Source organism: Carcharhinus amblyrhynchos, chromosome 10 (genome assembly GCF_965287045.1).
Source record: "Carcharhinus amblyrhynchos chromosome 10, sCarAmb.v2.hapA, whole genome shotgun sequence".
NCBI classification, from domain to species: domain Eukaryota; kingdom Metazoa; phylum Chordata; class Chondrichthyes; order Carcharhiniformes; family Carcharhinidae; genus Carcharhinus; species Carcharhinus amblyrhynchos.
Genome location: NC_137333.1, coordinates 74,185,685 through 74,201,985, shown reverse-complemented (window position 1 = coordinate 74,201,985; position 16,301 = coordinate 74,185,685). Strand labels below are relative to the sequence as shown.

At 41.1% G+C, this 16,301-nt stretch overlaps 1 protein-coding gene across 3 annotated transcripts in view; it reads right to left on the bottom strand.

The window, feature by feature from the left end:
- nup58 (nucleoporin 58) overlaps positions 1-16,301 on the bottom strand; it is a 53,679-nt gene that overhangs the window by 29,692 nt on the left and 7,686 nt on the right. For all 3 annotated transcript variants that reach the window (XM_080197356.1, XM_080197357.1, XM_080197358.1), the window contains exons 2-7: positions 14,943-15,094; positions 13,561-13,596; positions 13,240-13,383; positions 7,854-7,988; positions 5,280-5,390; positions 4,427-4,457 (exon numbers count right to left, since the gene is read on the bottom strand). In XM_080197356.1, coding sequence (XP_080053482.1) covers positions 4,427-4,457; positions 5,280-5,390; positions 7,854-7,988; positions 13,240-13,383; positions 13,561-13,596; positions 14,943-15,094 — 609 coding nt within the window. The remainder of the gene's footprint in view (positions 1-4,426; positions 4,458-5,279; positions 5,391-7,853; positions 7,989-13,239; positions 13,384-13,560; positions 13,597-14,942; positions 15,095-16,301) is intronic.

Genomic DNA, 16,301 nt, shown 5'->3' with positions numbered 1-16,301 from the left:
AGTTATACTTTAAAGTTCATCAGCCATGCTACAATAAATTTGTCACAAACGTATTTTTTTAGAGTTTCATAGCCAGACAATATTATTTCACTATGCTGTGTAAATCCTCATTTAGCAGACGTAGCACCAAGTTAAATACAAAGTATGTTTTGTAATCAAAATTATAGTTCTGAGCCAGACTTGCAAAATATTTAGAAAAACTGTGGCAAGATGTGCATGGCCTATCCATTCCATGAAAAGACCTTTTCCATAATTTTATGTAATGCAGCAGTGTGATTTTTGCACCATGTTAAAACTACAGCTGTTACTCAACTGTTATTGCAATGCCGAAAACACAACATTAGTTTACACTTTGATGACATCCAGCTCTATTTTGCCATCATTTTCAAATCCTCCATTGCTTGTCTGACACGCAGAATTCGATTTGATTTGTTTCTTGCACACTACACATATAAAGCATACCATTCATTGAGAAGGAAAGAATTTAGTGTCACAATCATAGCTAGGGTGTGGAGAAAGATCAACTTAATATAAAGGTGTGTCTATTCAAAAGTCAGACTTTTGTATCTTTTTTCTGACTAAAGAAGGTGGAAGAGAATATGCCCGGGTTGCGTAGGGTCCTTGATTACGCTGACTGTTTTTCCGAGGCAACAGGAATCATTGAATCCCTACAATGCAGGAGGACCCTATTCACCCATCGAGTCTGCACCAACCTCAATCCCACCCAAGCCCTATCCCCATAGCCTCTCATATTTACCCTGCTAATCCCCTGACACTTTCGCATAGCCAATCAACCTAACCCACACATCTTTGGACTGTGGGGGAAACTGGAGCACCCGGAGGAAACGCAGGGAGAACATGCAAACTCCACACAGACTGTCACCCAAGGCTGGAATTGAACCCGGGTCCCTGGCACTGTGAGGCAGAAGTGCTGTGCCACTGTGCTACTGGAAGCGTAGACAGAGTCAGTGGGTGGGAGGCTGGTTTGAGTGATGGGCTGTGTTTTGTTCACAACCCTTCATAGTTTCTTGCAGTCTTGGTCAGAGCAGGAGTCATACCAAGCTGTGATACTACCAGAAAGGACGTTTTCTACGGTGCATCTGTGAAAATTGGAGTGTGTCGTAGTGGACGTTCCAAATTTGATCAGCCTCCTGAGTAGTGGGCTTGAGTGTAGTGTCAGCATGCAGCGACCAGACAAGTTGTTGGTGATCACAAATTTATTCCAATTAAATATCAAGTAAATGGAAGCCATTCTATTTTAATTGTTGCTATCAACCCCACTTCCCCTCTCTGAATAAGGCTAACTCAGACTTTTGCAACCTTGGCCTTGGATGTGTCTCCAGGATGAATTTCTGACTACATATCTGCAACAACTGTGTCACTGCCTCAGCTCACTCATTACTGAAACCTCCATTGGTATCTTTGTTTCCTTTAGAGTGGACACTTTTGTCCAGCCTCCCCCATGCTACTTTTTGTAAATTCGAGATCATCCAAAGCCCTGCTGCCCACATCCTAACTTAGCTTTCACCTAGCACCCCTCTGCTCACTGACCTACAGTGTCTCCTGTTTAAGAAATACCACGCTATTACAATTTTCATTTTGGTCTTCAAATCCCATCATGATTGCACCTCTCATTTCCCTGGCCTCAACATTCCAAAGATATCAAAGGGAATGGATAAGATCAAGACAGAAACTATTCTTGCTGGTTTTGACATCTATGACGGAAGGGCAATCAAATGGTTAGAGCCAGGCTTTTCAGGAGTGGAACAAAAGCTTGTTCCCAAGTCATATCATTAAACCCTTTCATCTTTCTTTTCTCTTATGATGCTCCTTAAAATCTAGCTCTTTGATCAAGCTTCTGGTTCCCTGCCTATTATCTCCTTATATGGTTCAGCATCAATGTTACTTTATGACGCTCTTCTGAAGCGCCTTGGGAATTTTTAATCGTAATAGAGGTGCCAAGTGAATACTGTACAAATCATCCCTAGCTCTCGAGAAGATAGTGGTGAGCTTCTTCCTTGAAGCACTGCAGTCCTTAAGCCAGTAAGGAATTGTAGGCTAACAAACCAGTGACAATGTATTCCAAAAGTCACAAATGAGTGTTTCCATATTACTATGCTTATTGTTCACCATAGGAGCGCTCAAGGGAATAACTATCAAAATAAACTTCTAAACAGCCCTTGGAATTCCTTTCTATGGCAGATTCTCAGATTTACAATATATTTCCAGCATTTTATTTTTAATTGTCTTAATGCATTTCTCAGGCATAAGTCATAAATAAATAAATGCCAACTCAGAAGGATTTAAGATCAAAAGTCTACACAAAGCTATTCACTTTAAAGGAAATCCTAAACAAAGAGAGGAAAATTGAGAGGTTGATGATTTAGGCAGAGAATTTGAGAGCCAGTAGACTGAGCTTGTGGACATAGCTGCCAATGGCAAGGAGGTATGGGTAGGACATGGAGGGCCATGAAAATGCAGAAATGGTCAGACTTAGAGAAAGAGTTCAGCAGCAGGCATCAAGGTTTCAAGGGCTGGAGGTTACACAGATAGGAGGGGCAAGGCCACAGAAATAATTTGAACAGGAGAATGAGACTATAAATTAGAGGTAATAGAGGGCCAGGAGTCAATGTAATTTATCAATCAGCGGCAAGACTTGAGCACAACATGGCCATCAGAGTTTTGGAGCAAGGTAGGAGGACTATTGGCTGGTATTTTACGACCTCACTTGGGCAAGGCTCATAACACCCTACCCAAGGTCAACAGAAAATTCCATTCTGCAAGGCTCGCCCGCCCTGGAAAATGGTAAAATTCTGGCCATTGTGTGTGATGTTATAGAATTGGAATTAAACAGTCTTTGTGGTGGGGAAGATATTCCTTTATTTCAGAGGGCCAGATAGTGGAGAACGGAATTGGAATCAATTTTTAAAACATTTTATAAGTATTTATAAATAAAAGTACAAACATACATTGCTTAATCCAACCACCAGTTTGGTTGTTCCCATTAATAGGAGCACAAGCCAACCTGGAATTAACACCCATGAACTACATTCAGATATGGAGTCAGAAACTCTACTTGGAATGTGAACAAATATTCACCACTTTCTTGAATGGGAGAAGTTACAAGAATACAGGAAATCTGGGACTGCCAGGATGGAGCAGTTTGTTTCAGCAGCCCCATGCCACTGAACAGAGTTATTCTCTGACACAGTGTATGGATATGAAATCTATTATCTGCAGGAAGTGGTGTAACAACTCATCAAGATCAATTCAATAGATTGCGAACAATTTGAACCAATCTGAGATAGTGGTGGGTGAGGAATGGAATCAGCAGCAGGTGAATGGAGTTTTTGACAGAGGCCGAAGTTATCACATCTCATTGCCCTTTTAAAGCATCTGGCTTTCATCTTTGTGAAAATCCCAGAACTTTAAACTTTATTCATCAGTTTCACAAGTAGGATTACATTAACACTGCAATGAAGTCACCGTGAAAATCCCCTTGTCGCCACATTCCAGCGCCTGATCGGGTACAGAGAGAGAGAACTTAGCATGGCCAATGCACCTAATCTGGAGCACCTGGAGGAAACCCATGTGAACTCAGGGAGATGTGCAGATTCCACACAGACAGTGATCTAAGCTGGGAACTGAGTTCAGGTCCCTGGAGCTGTGAGTCTGCAGTGCTAACCATTGTGCCACCCACTGATGGCTGCAGGGAAGAAGCTGTTTTGTAACATTCGTATCATATAACAGAATGCTTTAGTTTTGTTTTATTGAAATAAACAAGACCAAAAGAATGCACAAAGACATGGGCTAGCCTTCATCTTAATTTTATTTCTTTCAAATATCACCCTTTCAATCTTGTTTCTCCCATTTCTGTAAACTTAATTACCTCTGGTGCTTCCGTTTAATTTTCTTGCTTACTGTGTCCACTTGATTTTTTACTCCTTTGAGTATTTTTTTTTAAATATTGGTTTGCCTCGGCAATCTCCTTCATTAGATTTACTTACAGGTGATTTTTGCAGCTTTGCACCTCTCCCCATATAATTTACATGTCGACTCCATGGAATGCGCATATGTTTGATTTATTATTGTCACATGTATTGGGATACAGTGAAAAGTATTGTTTCTTGTGTGGTATACAGACAAAACATACCATTCATAGAAAACATAGGGGAGAAGAAAAGGATGAGCACAGAATCTAGTCTTGCAGTTACAGACAGAATGAAGAGAAACATCATCATTTAATAATCTGATGGCAGCAAGGAAGAAGCTGTTTAGTAACATTATTATCTTATAACAATGTTTTAATTTTGTTTTATTGAAATTAACAAGGTCAAAAGAATGCTTGAGTTTTAGAAGTAAACTAACTGCAGCATTTTGCAAGATGCTCAAGATTTTAAATAAATAAATACACAAATGTACTTACTCAGGCCTAACTCCAGCTGAACCTTTATCATCTGTAATGGATAAATATACAATTAATGCATCCAAATGCAATTTTTAAAAAAAGATAAAAAAACTAATGTAAAGGAGAACACAGCAATCCATTTTTCTTCCACACAATTTCACTAATACGGGGGACAGCAATCAATGGAATGCAAAACCAATAGCTGGTCCTCCATGAGCCTGATTGGAAGTTAAAATATAGAACAGGTATGTTTTGTATTTACTTGTTTCACCACACAAGATGCATCAAAAATCCCTCATTTGCATGATTTACACCTCTGCAATGCACTTCTCATTTGCCTACAGCAATATTACATTTTTAAAATGTCCCCATTCACAATTGTTTTCCTGCGCTTTTTCATTGCTGTTCATCCCTTTAAAATCTGTTATATGAGCATGGACAGCACAAAACAAACTTCTCTCTCTCCCACCAATAGTTTTCTAAATACTTTTGTAACTATGCTGAGTGGGAATACAGTTACTATTGGGGTGTAATCTTGGGGAGGGCAGGGGGAATCTTTATAAGGCTGACGTAGAAAGATCGTTGACAAACAAGGGGGCAGAGGTTTAAATTGGGGATAGACAGAATGTGGAGTTGAGGTTAAAGGCAGAACAGCCTTGATCTTACTGAATGACAGAGCAAGTTCAAGGGCCTTAGTAGCCTACTCCTAAATGTATATGTTCACATGAATCTTCCATCTGATATTCACGACACACACAAAGATCTTATCCAGAACAGTTATTTCACTGATTAATTGATATTGATATTTCACAGGTTAATTAGCTGTTGTGCAATTAAAAAGATATGATGAAATTCGGTGGATATTACTCACTTTTCTTATCAGACGATCCACTGAAATCTATTCCACCAAGTCCTTCACTAGCTGTAGTGGTTGGGACAGCTGTAGTTACTCCAAGGTTCAATCCCAGTGACTGACCAATTCCTAAATTTGAGCAAATCATTTGATTACTATCAAAGCCTAGAACTGTAACTTAATTATGAAAGCTTCAAAAATTGAGAGTTGGGCGCTAAAAACATGAAATGAAACATGCTACCCAAATCTGATCAATGCACTTCCTATTATTCTAATCACCTGATAGTTACTGTAGGATACTAACTACCATGAGGAAGCAAATCCAGTTACAATACTTCTGCAGCTATCTAATCAGACTCTCATCTTTGAAAATGTTTGTGTCCTTAGCAGATTCCAGATACCCTTCCACCAGGGTCATTGTCTTGGTGTGATCTCTGCTTTTGCTCCATAAACTCCAAAGGGCACAAACTTCCATGTATATGGCAAACAGCTAGCTTTCCCATTTATCTCTGCTAAACTATTCATTGTTCCATTGTCCTGGAAAGCCAGGACAATCTTGAGCTTCTTGACTCCATGAAAAATGATTTCTTTAAACATCTCTTCCCTGCCCCTTTCACTCTCTCCTCAATCAACAAAGCAACTGTGTACTTTGACATTAAGATTGAAACTATCCACTCAACTGCCTCGGCCACATTCTTCCCTTCCTGTTGCCTAACAAACCAAAGATTCCTCCCCAGCCCCCCCTCAAGCTCTGAACTTGCATCATTCTCTGTTTTTTCTCTTAATTTTTCACTCAGTCATGAAATCCATCTCCTACTCCTTGATCATTCTTTCATAAGGACACTAATTCTCTGCTATCTTTCAGTCAAGGTATCACTCGTCACACTTCTACATGATTGCCAATAAATTATTTTCTCCAAGACAGTTGACAGGTAAACTTAGTTTTCAAATTCCATAAACCTGAGTACAAGCACACTCTCAGCAAAGCCAGAAATGGAATGAACAGAAAATACATAAGGATCAGTATGAACCTACCACAAGATCTAGTTCAGTGTCACAACATTCCATACATCTATCATTAGGTCACAGTCTATAACATTCTACTTTTCAAAAAAAAAATTAAAGAACTAGTTTGTTTTAATACTGCACTTTCAGGACATCCCAAAAAGCACCAGTTAGTAAGGAATTACAATTACTTGACATTAATGCATTCTGAAGCCAGTTGGTAAAGTAGGAAACCTGACACCAATATTTTACTTAATACTAGGTTTATTTACAGAATTCAACATTACACAATTCAACCCAACCAACAGTGTCTCAGAAATCTCTCTTTTCATGCCCATTTGAAAAAGTCTCTCTTTATATGTGCTTAAGGTCCTTAAAATCAATGCTCTCCACTTGCATATTCCTAACAATTAACATGCTATTAATACTTGACATGCAGGCAATTTTTCAGCCAATCTTCACAAGGTCCCACAAATAGTAAATTCAATTAATAAGTTTTCAATAGTATTGATTGAGCAACAGCACTGGCCAGGAAATTAGGACAAACTATTTTTTTCTTTGAAAAGTGTCATGCGATCTTTCATATCCATCAGAAAAGACAAATGGCACCTTGTTTTAACATCTAATGTGAAAGACAGCACCATGGGAAATGTAGCACTCCTTCAGTCCAAATACAAGCAACAACTATGTCTTGCATTTATACAGTACATGTATGCAGTGAAGCAATTTCAAGTGCTTCACAGCAGTGTTGTCAAACAAGATTTGACACCAATGTACATGGAGATGTTACGGTAGGTGGCCAAAAAGGTAGGCTCTGAGGGACTGTCTTAAAGGAGAGGACCTGGTTAGACAGGCAGTGAGGAGTAGGGAAGGAATGGTCACCAGTGATGTTCAAGTTAAAAATATCAATGTGCAAGAGACCAAAATTGAAGGGGCACGTGGATCTCCAAGGTATGCAAGATAAAAAGAGATTACGGGGAAAGGGAAAGGTGAGGCTGTAGTGGGGATTGGAGAACAAGTAAGAGAATTTTAAAATTGAGGTGCTGTCAGAACGAGAGTCAATGTAGGACAGTGATGGGCGAATGGGACCTAGTGTCAATTAGGATGCGAGCAGTTGGATTTTCGCTGAGTTTGAGATCATGGAGAATGGACGACGAGAGATTGACCAGGTGAGGGTTTGAATTGTCAAGTTTAAAGCATTTCAGCACTGTAGCAGGGATAGATGCTGATTGGAGGCAACTTGCAAGGCTTGATTATATACACTCAAGACCTGGAGTGGAGTTCTGCCAACAATCGTCTGACTCAGGGGTCATACCATCAAATAAAATGCACCAAACTTCTATGCGAAGACCAATTACCACATAACATGAAATGGTTATTAACTGAAGTGTGTGAAAATAACAGTAAAAACACAAATTTCACTTTGTGAAATTTCCAAACTGTGGATTCAAATTAACTTCAAATCTCACCTCTCTGAACAAAGTAGAAAATGGTTCAACAGTTGAGAAATTCATATTTTCAGCTACAACCGGTATATTTGACAAGTAAAATGCACACACACAGCTCTGTCAATTATAGCATACTGACCTGTAGTGGAGGTGCCAGCACCCTGAAAGAGGCTGCCGCCTAAACCAGTCAAAGCCCCTCCCAATGTTAGGCCTGTTGGCACTGACGTAGTGGATGTGGGCACTCCACCTAAATTTAATGCAAATCCTGTGGACCCTGCAAAGAATAAGTTATTGCTAAATTTAGAAGGACAATACATAAAAGTAACCAAGTTGGCTTTTAGAACATCTTTTCTCCAAAGACAATTACTTATGAGCATTTTCAATTGTGCAAAACCAAAATTTAATACAAAGCTGTTAGCAATCCATGTTTATGACTTAAATTTACATTGGCCCAGATCTTCCAATCAGTAATGGCTGCAGTGATTTCTACTGACAACTAAAAGCATACCCTCCTTCCAGCCAAGCCTTCCTGTACAGGCAAGGTAGCAAAGGGATTCAACAGGGTGACTGTGAGAAGGAGTAGCTCTGATATCACCAGATGAGATAACTCCCCTTAAGGTTAACAAGATTGCAATGTTTTTCTTAAAGTTAAGTTTCATTTAACTATTTTTAACGCTGAAGACAATTAATTGTTGATGTGTTTGCTGTAGGGGGAATGAAGTCAGAAAGTGTGCAGGGAGCACTGTCAGGAGCAGGCAGTGTCTTTTTTTAGATTTTTCCTATATAGCTGCTACAGGGAAGGCTAAACATCTAGGTTTACCACATCAAGCACAAGTCTCCAACACTATGCTAATCTTTGAAAACATTCTCAGAGGGACCTAGACAATGTAACTCTACCCATTGAAAGTTTAAAGCTTACCAATTAAATATTACATATGCACAACGGTCAGAAGTTCCTCCAGACATACATTCATCAAATTCTTAACATCTGCTGTTGCCTTTGGAAGATCCAAGCCATTTTTTAAAAAAACTTTTCCATGATTTATATTTTTGTGCTTTTGATTTAAATTTACTCCCAGTCCGGCATATTAGTCTTGCTAATTAGTGTACTCTTTGTGCTTTGAGTATGGATAAACCAAACTTTTGTGCCATACTGCACAACAAATCAATGGGTGACCAACTTTGGCAACCCATCCAATACCAGAAGTTACGTGATAATTGGGTTAACAGCATTCTAACCATAATGCATACTGGCAATGATAGTCACTGATAAGGTTGCTCCAGTTGCCAAGTCCAATAGACTTGGGTGGCATTGTGGTACAGTGGTTAGCACTGCTGCCTCACTGTGCCTGGGAACCGGGTTCGATTCATGGCTTGGGTCACTGTCCATGTGGAATTTGCACGTTCTCCCCATGTCTGCATGAGTTTCCTCCAGGTGCTCTGGTTTCCTCTCAGTCCAGAGATGTGCAGGTTAGGTGAATTAATCACGCTAAATTCTCCTTCAGTGTATCTGAACAGGTGCTGGAGTGTGGTGACTAGGGGATTTTCATAGTAACTTTATTACATTGTGAACGTAAGCCTACTTGTGACTAATAAAACTTTAAACACATGTTTGGTCACGAATGTGTGCAAACAGACCAGCTAAACAATTGTTGCTACCTGATATAGAATAATGAAAGCATGGAAGATCATGTTACTTTACGCACAATATGTCTGGATTATTGAAGATGACCTCGTAGTACAATTTCCAGATTATAAATGTGAAAGAACCTGCAAAGATGAACATGTTAACACCAAGGAAATCAGGTGTGACAAGTGGAATTGCCTTTAAGCATTTTACAACCCATCTTCATAAGGAGAAGTAAGGCTCATTAAAGAGTGTATTACTTTTGGAATGCCTGCTTGTACCTGTTGGTATTTTATTGCATGTTGCCTTATAAAGTTCAAACTTCAGTTAAATAAAAATGAATTGAAACTGTCCATAAATAAGAGCTCCAACACATGTCCAAATTATGCAACTAAAATTTGTGTGCACTGCAATTTATAAGAAAAAAACTAGATATCTTGACTTCTTTCCAGAAAGATTTCACCAGAAGTTTCAGCAAAAGAAATCTACTGATATCATCTACTAGGACTAGGGAGGCACCATGGCACAAGTTGCCTCACAGAGCCAGGGACCTGGGTTCAATTTCAGCCTCAACTTGTCTGCATGGATGGAGTTTGCACATTCTTCCCACGTCAATGTGAGTTTTCTCCGGATACTCCGGTTTCCTCCGCAAAGATGTGTCGGTTAGGTTGATTGGCCACGCTCAATTGCCCCTTGGTGTCAAGGAGATTACAAAGAACAACCCAGCACGGGAAACAGGCCCTTCGGCCCAACAAGCCCGTGCCGCCGCATCACCCTACACCTATTCTACCCTGCGTATCTACAATTAGAACCCCTGACTTAGCCAGATTCAGGGGAGAATAGTGTCAATTTGGTAAAACCAATCAGCCTAACAGCACATCTTTGGGGTGTGGGAGGAAACCGGAGCGCCCGGAGGAAACCCACGCAACCACAGGGAGAATGCACAAACTCCCACAGACACAGGCCCAAATCCATGTATCTGCACAGCTAGCAGTGCTAGTCACCGAGCTGTTGCGGCGCCCGTCTACCGGTCCAGGATCAAGCACACACACCGACACGAAGTACTAGGCCACTCCCGGAACCTCCAGGAGCAGCCCACGCACGACCCACCACGTGCATGCCCCTCGTTTGACAACGAGGTGGACCTTCACCTGCGGAGTGAAAAGACAAAAACGTTAATCACAAGCCTGCCTTTCCGGTGTCTCCCGAGGTTCTAACCCTTATTCAATAACCCCTACCATAACCCTCCATCCTCGTTTCACTCATGTGCCTATCTAACTGAACCTTAAACGAGTCCAACGTTCCTGCCTCCACCACCCTACTCAGTAGCGCGTTCCATACCCCCACTACTCTCTGCGTAAAGAACCTTCCTCTCATATCCAAATTATACCTCTCCCCCCTCACCCTTAAATCATGTCCTCTTGTATTCGTAACCAATCTAGGGAGCAGTCTCTCACTATTGACCCTGTCTATTCCCTTCAGTATCTTATATACCTCTATCATGTCACCCCTCAATCTCCGTCTTTCCAAAGAGAACAGTCCCAGTTTCTCCAACCTTTCCTCGTAACCCAACCCCTCCATGCCAGACAACATCCTGGTAAACCTCCTCTGCACCCGTTCCAGAGCCTCAACGTCCTTCCGGTAGTAAGGTGACCAGAACTGGACGCAGTACTCCAAATGCAGTCTAACCAACGTTCTATACAACTGAAGCATTAGACGGCAGCTTTTAAACTCTATACCTCTTCCTATAAAGGCTAGCATTCCATAAGCCTTCCTGACAACATTCTCCACTTGTGTCACAACCTTCATGGATTTGTGAACCTGCACTCCCAGGTCCCTCTGTGTTTCTATACTCCTAATTTGCCTACCTTTAATCACATAGCTCCTCTCTACATTATTCCTTCCAAAATGCATCACCTCGCATTTGTCAGGATTAAATTCCATCTGCCACCTATCTGCCCAATGCACCAACCTATCTATATCCTGTTGTATCACCTGACAACCACTTCAGTACCCACCAACCCTGCCATCTTGGTGTCATCAGCAAACTTGCTGATCACACCACCTACGCTCTCTTCCAAGTCATTTATGTAGACTACAAAGAGGAGAGGTCCCAGTACTGAGCCCTGCGGCACACCACTGGTCACTGGCCTCCAGCTGGACAAAGTCCCCTTCACAACTACCCTCTGTCTCCTATTGCCCAGCCAGTTCTCAATCCACCTAGCTACCTGACCTCGTATCCCATGCACCTTAACCTTTTCTACCAGCCTACCGTGAGGGACTTTGTCAAATGCCTTACTGAAATCCATATAGATGACATCAACGGCTTGCCCATCGTCAACCGTTTTTGTCACCTCCTCAAAGAATTCCACCAGATTCGTAAAGCAAGACCTCCCTCTAACAAAGCCATGTTGCGTATCCCCAATCAGACTGCAACGCTCCAAATGCTCATACATCCTACCCCTAAGTACTTTTTCCATTAATTTCCCTACCACCGATGTCAAACTCACCGGCCTATAATTCCCAGGGTTATCCCTACTACCTTTTTTGAACAGCGGTACCACATTTGCCACCCTCCAGTCTTCTGGGACCTCACCTGTGTCCAAAGAAGAGACAAAGATTTGCGCCAGAGGCCCAGCAATTTCATCTTTCACCTCCCTAAGCAGCCTGGGATAAATACCATCAGGCCCCGGAGCTTTATCCGTCCTTACGCTACCTAAAAGCCCTAGCACTTCCTCCCTCGTAATAGATATTTCCTGCAGCTGATCCTCAGCTCCCTCTAACAGACCGCATGATTCCGAACCCCTCTCCTTCGTGAATACCGACGCAAAGTATTCATTCAGGAGCTCCCCCATTCCCTCCGACTCAATACATAACTCCCCGCTTTTGTCCCTAAGAGGACCAATTTTCCCTCTAACTACTCTCTTGCTCCTAAGATAGGAATAAAATGCCTTTGGATTTTCCTTAATCCTACCAGCCAAAGCCATTTCATGCCCTCTCTTCTCCCTTCTAATTCCCCTTTTTAGCTCCCTCCTACTCTCTCTATATTCCTCCAGCGCACTCTCCGTACCCAGTCGTTTCGACCTAACATACGCCTCCCTCTTCTTCCTGACCAAGTCTTCGATACCCCCTGTAATCCACGGCTCTCTAATCCTACCTTTCCCATCCTTCCTCTTAACCGGAACATACCTCCCCTGCAACCATTTCATTTTGCCTTTAAAAGCCTCCCACTTGCCAACCGTGGACTTGCCAGCTAACAGTCCTTCCCAATCAGTGTCCTGCAGCTCCCTCCTAATCCTGCTACAGCTCGCCTTTCCCCAGTTCAGCACACTCCCGTTCGGCCGGCACTCGTCCCTTTCCATTTTTATCCTAAAGTAGACGGACTTGTGGTCACTATTAGCCACATGTTCGCCTACCTCTACCTCTCCCACCTGCCCCGGCTCATTACCCAACACTAAATCCAGTATAGCCTCTCCCCTAGTCGGACTAGTTACATACTGCTCTAGAGACCCTTCCAAAACACATTTCACAAACTCCTCTCCCTCCGTACCCCCAGCTCTAGGCCCCTTCCAATTCACTCCAGGAAGATTAAAGTCACCCACTACAACCACCCTATTCTTCCTGCACCTATCCAAAATGCCCCTGCAAATAGCCAGGTAAATAAGTGGATTATGGGGAAAAGGCCTGGGTGGGACTGTTGTCGGTGCAGCTTGATGGGAGGAATGGCCTCTTTCTGCACTGTAGGGATTCTACAATTATATGAGTCACTTTTTTTTAAAAGCACTCAGCTTGGGAAGATAAAGGAACAAGAGGTGCAGCGTAAATCCATTGGAAATTGAAGTGTGAACAAAAGCTTGACGACCAGGAAGAGTGAAGTTTAACATCTGCAAATCTTTACCTGCTGTAGATGTTGGCAGTACAGACGAAAGGCACAGTCCTCCTGCTGTAGAAGGTGCAATAGGCATCGCAAAAGGTGTTGCTGAACCAGCTGGTTTGTTGAATCCTAAACTAAAACCAGTTGAAGTTGTAGTTGTAGGTGCGCCTGGAAGATAAATTGTTTAAAACCTATTAAAGTTTAAAAGTATCAAGTAGAGCAATTAACATTAGAATACATTGTCATTAGGATGACTAGGTTACAAATTGTCATATTAAATCAAGAAATGTACTGAAAGCATTTATCAAAATAATGCTTATCATTTTGCCACTTGATTGAACTTACCCAAAGTTAGTCCTGTAGATGCTGTTGTTGTAGTTCCTGCAATTTAAAACAAATGACACATAGCAGAAATAATCAGAGGCAGGAAACTTTGGCTCTCCCTAATCTAAAGATACAAAGATCAAATCACAGTCACCCAGACAGATCAGATTATCTCACACAGACCAATAGTGGAATGTGAAGTTTTCCAATCCATGCGGTTCAGCGACCAATAATTATTTTACAGTTGAACTCTTCAGTTATGCTTTTTTTTGATATTATGATATGACAATTCAGAGAATTTTATCTGCAGCAGTATTAAATATAAAACAATGAAGATTTGTACAGGACATGGATTTGACATCAGCAAAGTGCTACATAAAGTGTAGATATTGAAACCTACATTACGGAAAGTTTGTTAACAATATTATGACATTCTCACACTATTTTAACAATTATAGAAAGGGTAGAATGTAGAATCACTAAAGAGGAGAAATTTCAAAAACTGTGGTTGTATTGTGAAGAAAGTTCCAGGATAGTGTAACTTTTCAGAAGGTAAAGAAACAAAAGATTTCCACTTGTCCATGGTATTGGGTAGAATAACTAGTTTTCAAGTGGAGAGTTACCATAATACGGACTGCATTCAGCATTCTGAAGGGGTTCCCTCCATGACAACATGGTGCATCCCCCCCTCACTACATCTCCTCCTCTCTGACCACTATTTTCTGAAGTTGCAAGGGCCAAAGTCATGTCATTCATTTCTTCCCAGGTTACTATCTTGGACCCTAGCCACTTTCCTTAGTAAAAGATCAGGAATGAAAAGCTCAAACTTAATGTCATTAAACCCAAGTTCCTCTCTCCAGAAGTGCCTGATTGACTGTTTCCAGTTTTTTTAATAACAAAATTCTAGAAACTGCAATATTTTGCTTCCCATTTGATTCTAAATGACACGATGAGCCAAATGGCCTCTTACTCTGCTGAAATTTCTCGAATCATAAGATGTGATTTGCTGTCAAACCTTTTGTCCACCAATCTACTTCCAGAATATACAATTTCAGAACCTATGTTATTCCATCCAGTTGTTTCTTCTTTGAGTTCAATGTCTTGGTTTCAAACACTGGCATACTATTCAGCTATGGAAGAAATTTGCAAGCAAATGTACAGGGTTTGAAGGCAGAGCACAGACAGAGCACTAGGATAACAAAAGTCATTCAGCAAAGGGCTCCCAGACTAATTTTTGAATAAAACCAATTCACATGTTTCAATTAATGTTCTACTGCTATAGCATGCATTTGCCACATTAGCAATAAATTTGTTAGGCTTATTTCTGTGGGATAAAAATTTCAACAGTAATACAGCTGAGCATTATGTTGGGGTCTAAAGCTACATTAATAATCCTATCCTACCTGTTGAGGTAGCTCCAAATGAAAATCCAGTCGCTTGCTTCTGCCCAAAGAGTCCGCCACCAAGGCCCCCAAATGGTGATGCAGTTGTGGTTGTGGTTGGTGCTGTGGTACCAAGATTTCCGAAACTAAATCCTCCTGTACCACCAGGATTACTGTAATAAAATGTATGGTAAACTGTTATTCATCTTGCAGTAGGGAATGAGTTAATGAACTTTGTAACACTTGAGAGAATGAGAAAAATATCCAGTAGCCTAGATGCAGCCTGTTTTCATATATTTCAGATAAATGTTAAATGTAACTTTGTTTTTGTGTGCCCAGACTGCTCAGTGCCCTTGCTGTTGTACACAAGTTTCAGGTGACCCAGACAGGGAGGCGGCAGCTGCTCTTGCTATTATACACAAGTTTATGATAAGCCCGCTTAGAAATGTAGTTGACCCAGCTTGTAGTTATGTTGTGTCTTTAACTTTGTGGACTTTCGCCTAATAGTGAAGCCTGCAGGTCCTAAATATATTCATCATATACTGCTTACGTGTCATGTACTAACATATTATACATATATTATACAACTTATGAGCATAGATGGTTATACCGGCCTGTTAATTTTAACTGGTCTTGTCAGCCTGTATGTTAGCTAAGGGCTAATCACACACGTCAATTGCGGCCTTGAGATAACCATGAAATGCCGAGGCAGCCATGTTCTCATGATGGAGGACAACCCACAGCCTGGGAAACTGCTGAGAATAAGAAGATGCATACGTGACAGGAGGGGGTATAAATATGTGCTCTTAACTTGTATTTGGAGAGACGCCTGGGGAACTGCTGTTAGGTCACAGGTGTGTCTCCCGAAAGCTTTCGAATAAACTGCAGTACTTTGACTCAATTCGTCTCAGAGGTATCTTTACCTACAACAATCTTTTGTGACCAGCCAGTAAGTGTCTCTACATCCAGTTTATAACCTTCAGGCAGTAAGCACTTCGACAGCTGTTTGCAGTATGGATTAGAAAAAATAATCTCCATTTCTTGGTTTCAGTACTTCAGATCACATTTTGAGAGAAATGTGTAAAAGCTTTTCATTTGCTCTACTACCAATCTTCGAATTCTAAAACTGACAAGGTATTTCCCAACAACATAAAGAATGAATGGATATTCTGCAGCTATCATGGTATTTTATGATGCACTCCTTCTGTTTACACAAGTTGTTCAAGGAGACAAATATTATATCATGTAGCAAACCTCTGCAAATGCTGAGTATCTGAAACAAAACCAGGAAACACCAGAAATAGACAGGAAGTCACTATACAGCCATTGTGAGAAAAGACAGGTTTTAATTTCAGGAAGAACCCTTCTTCGGGAGTGAAA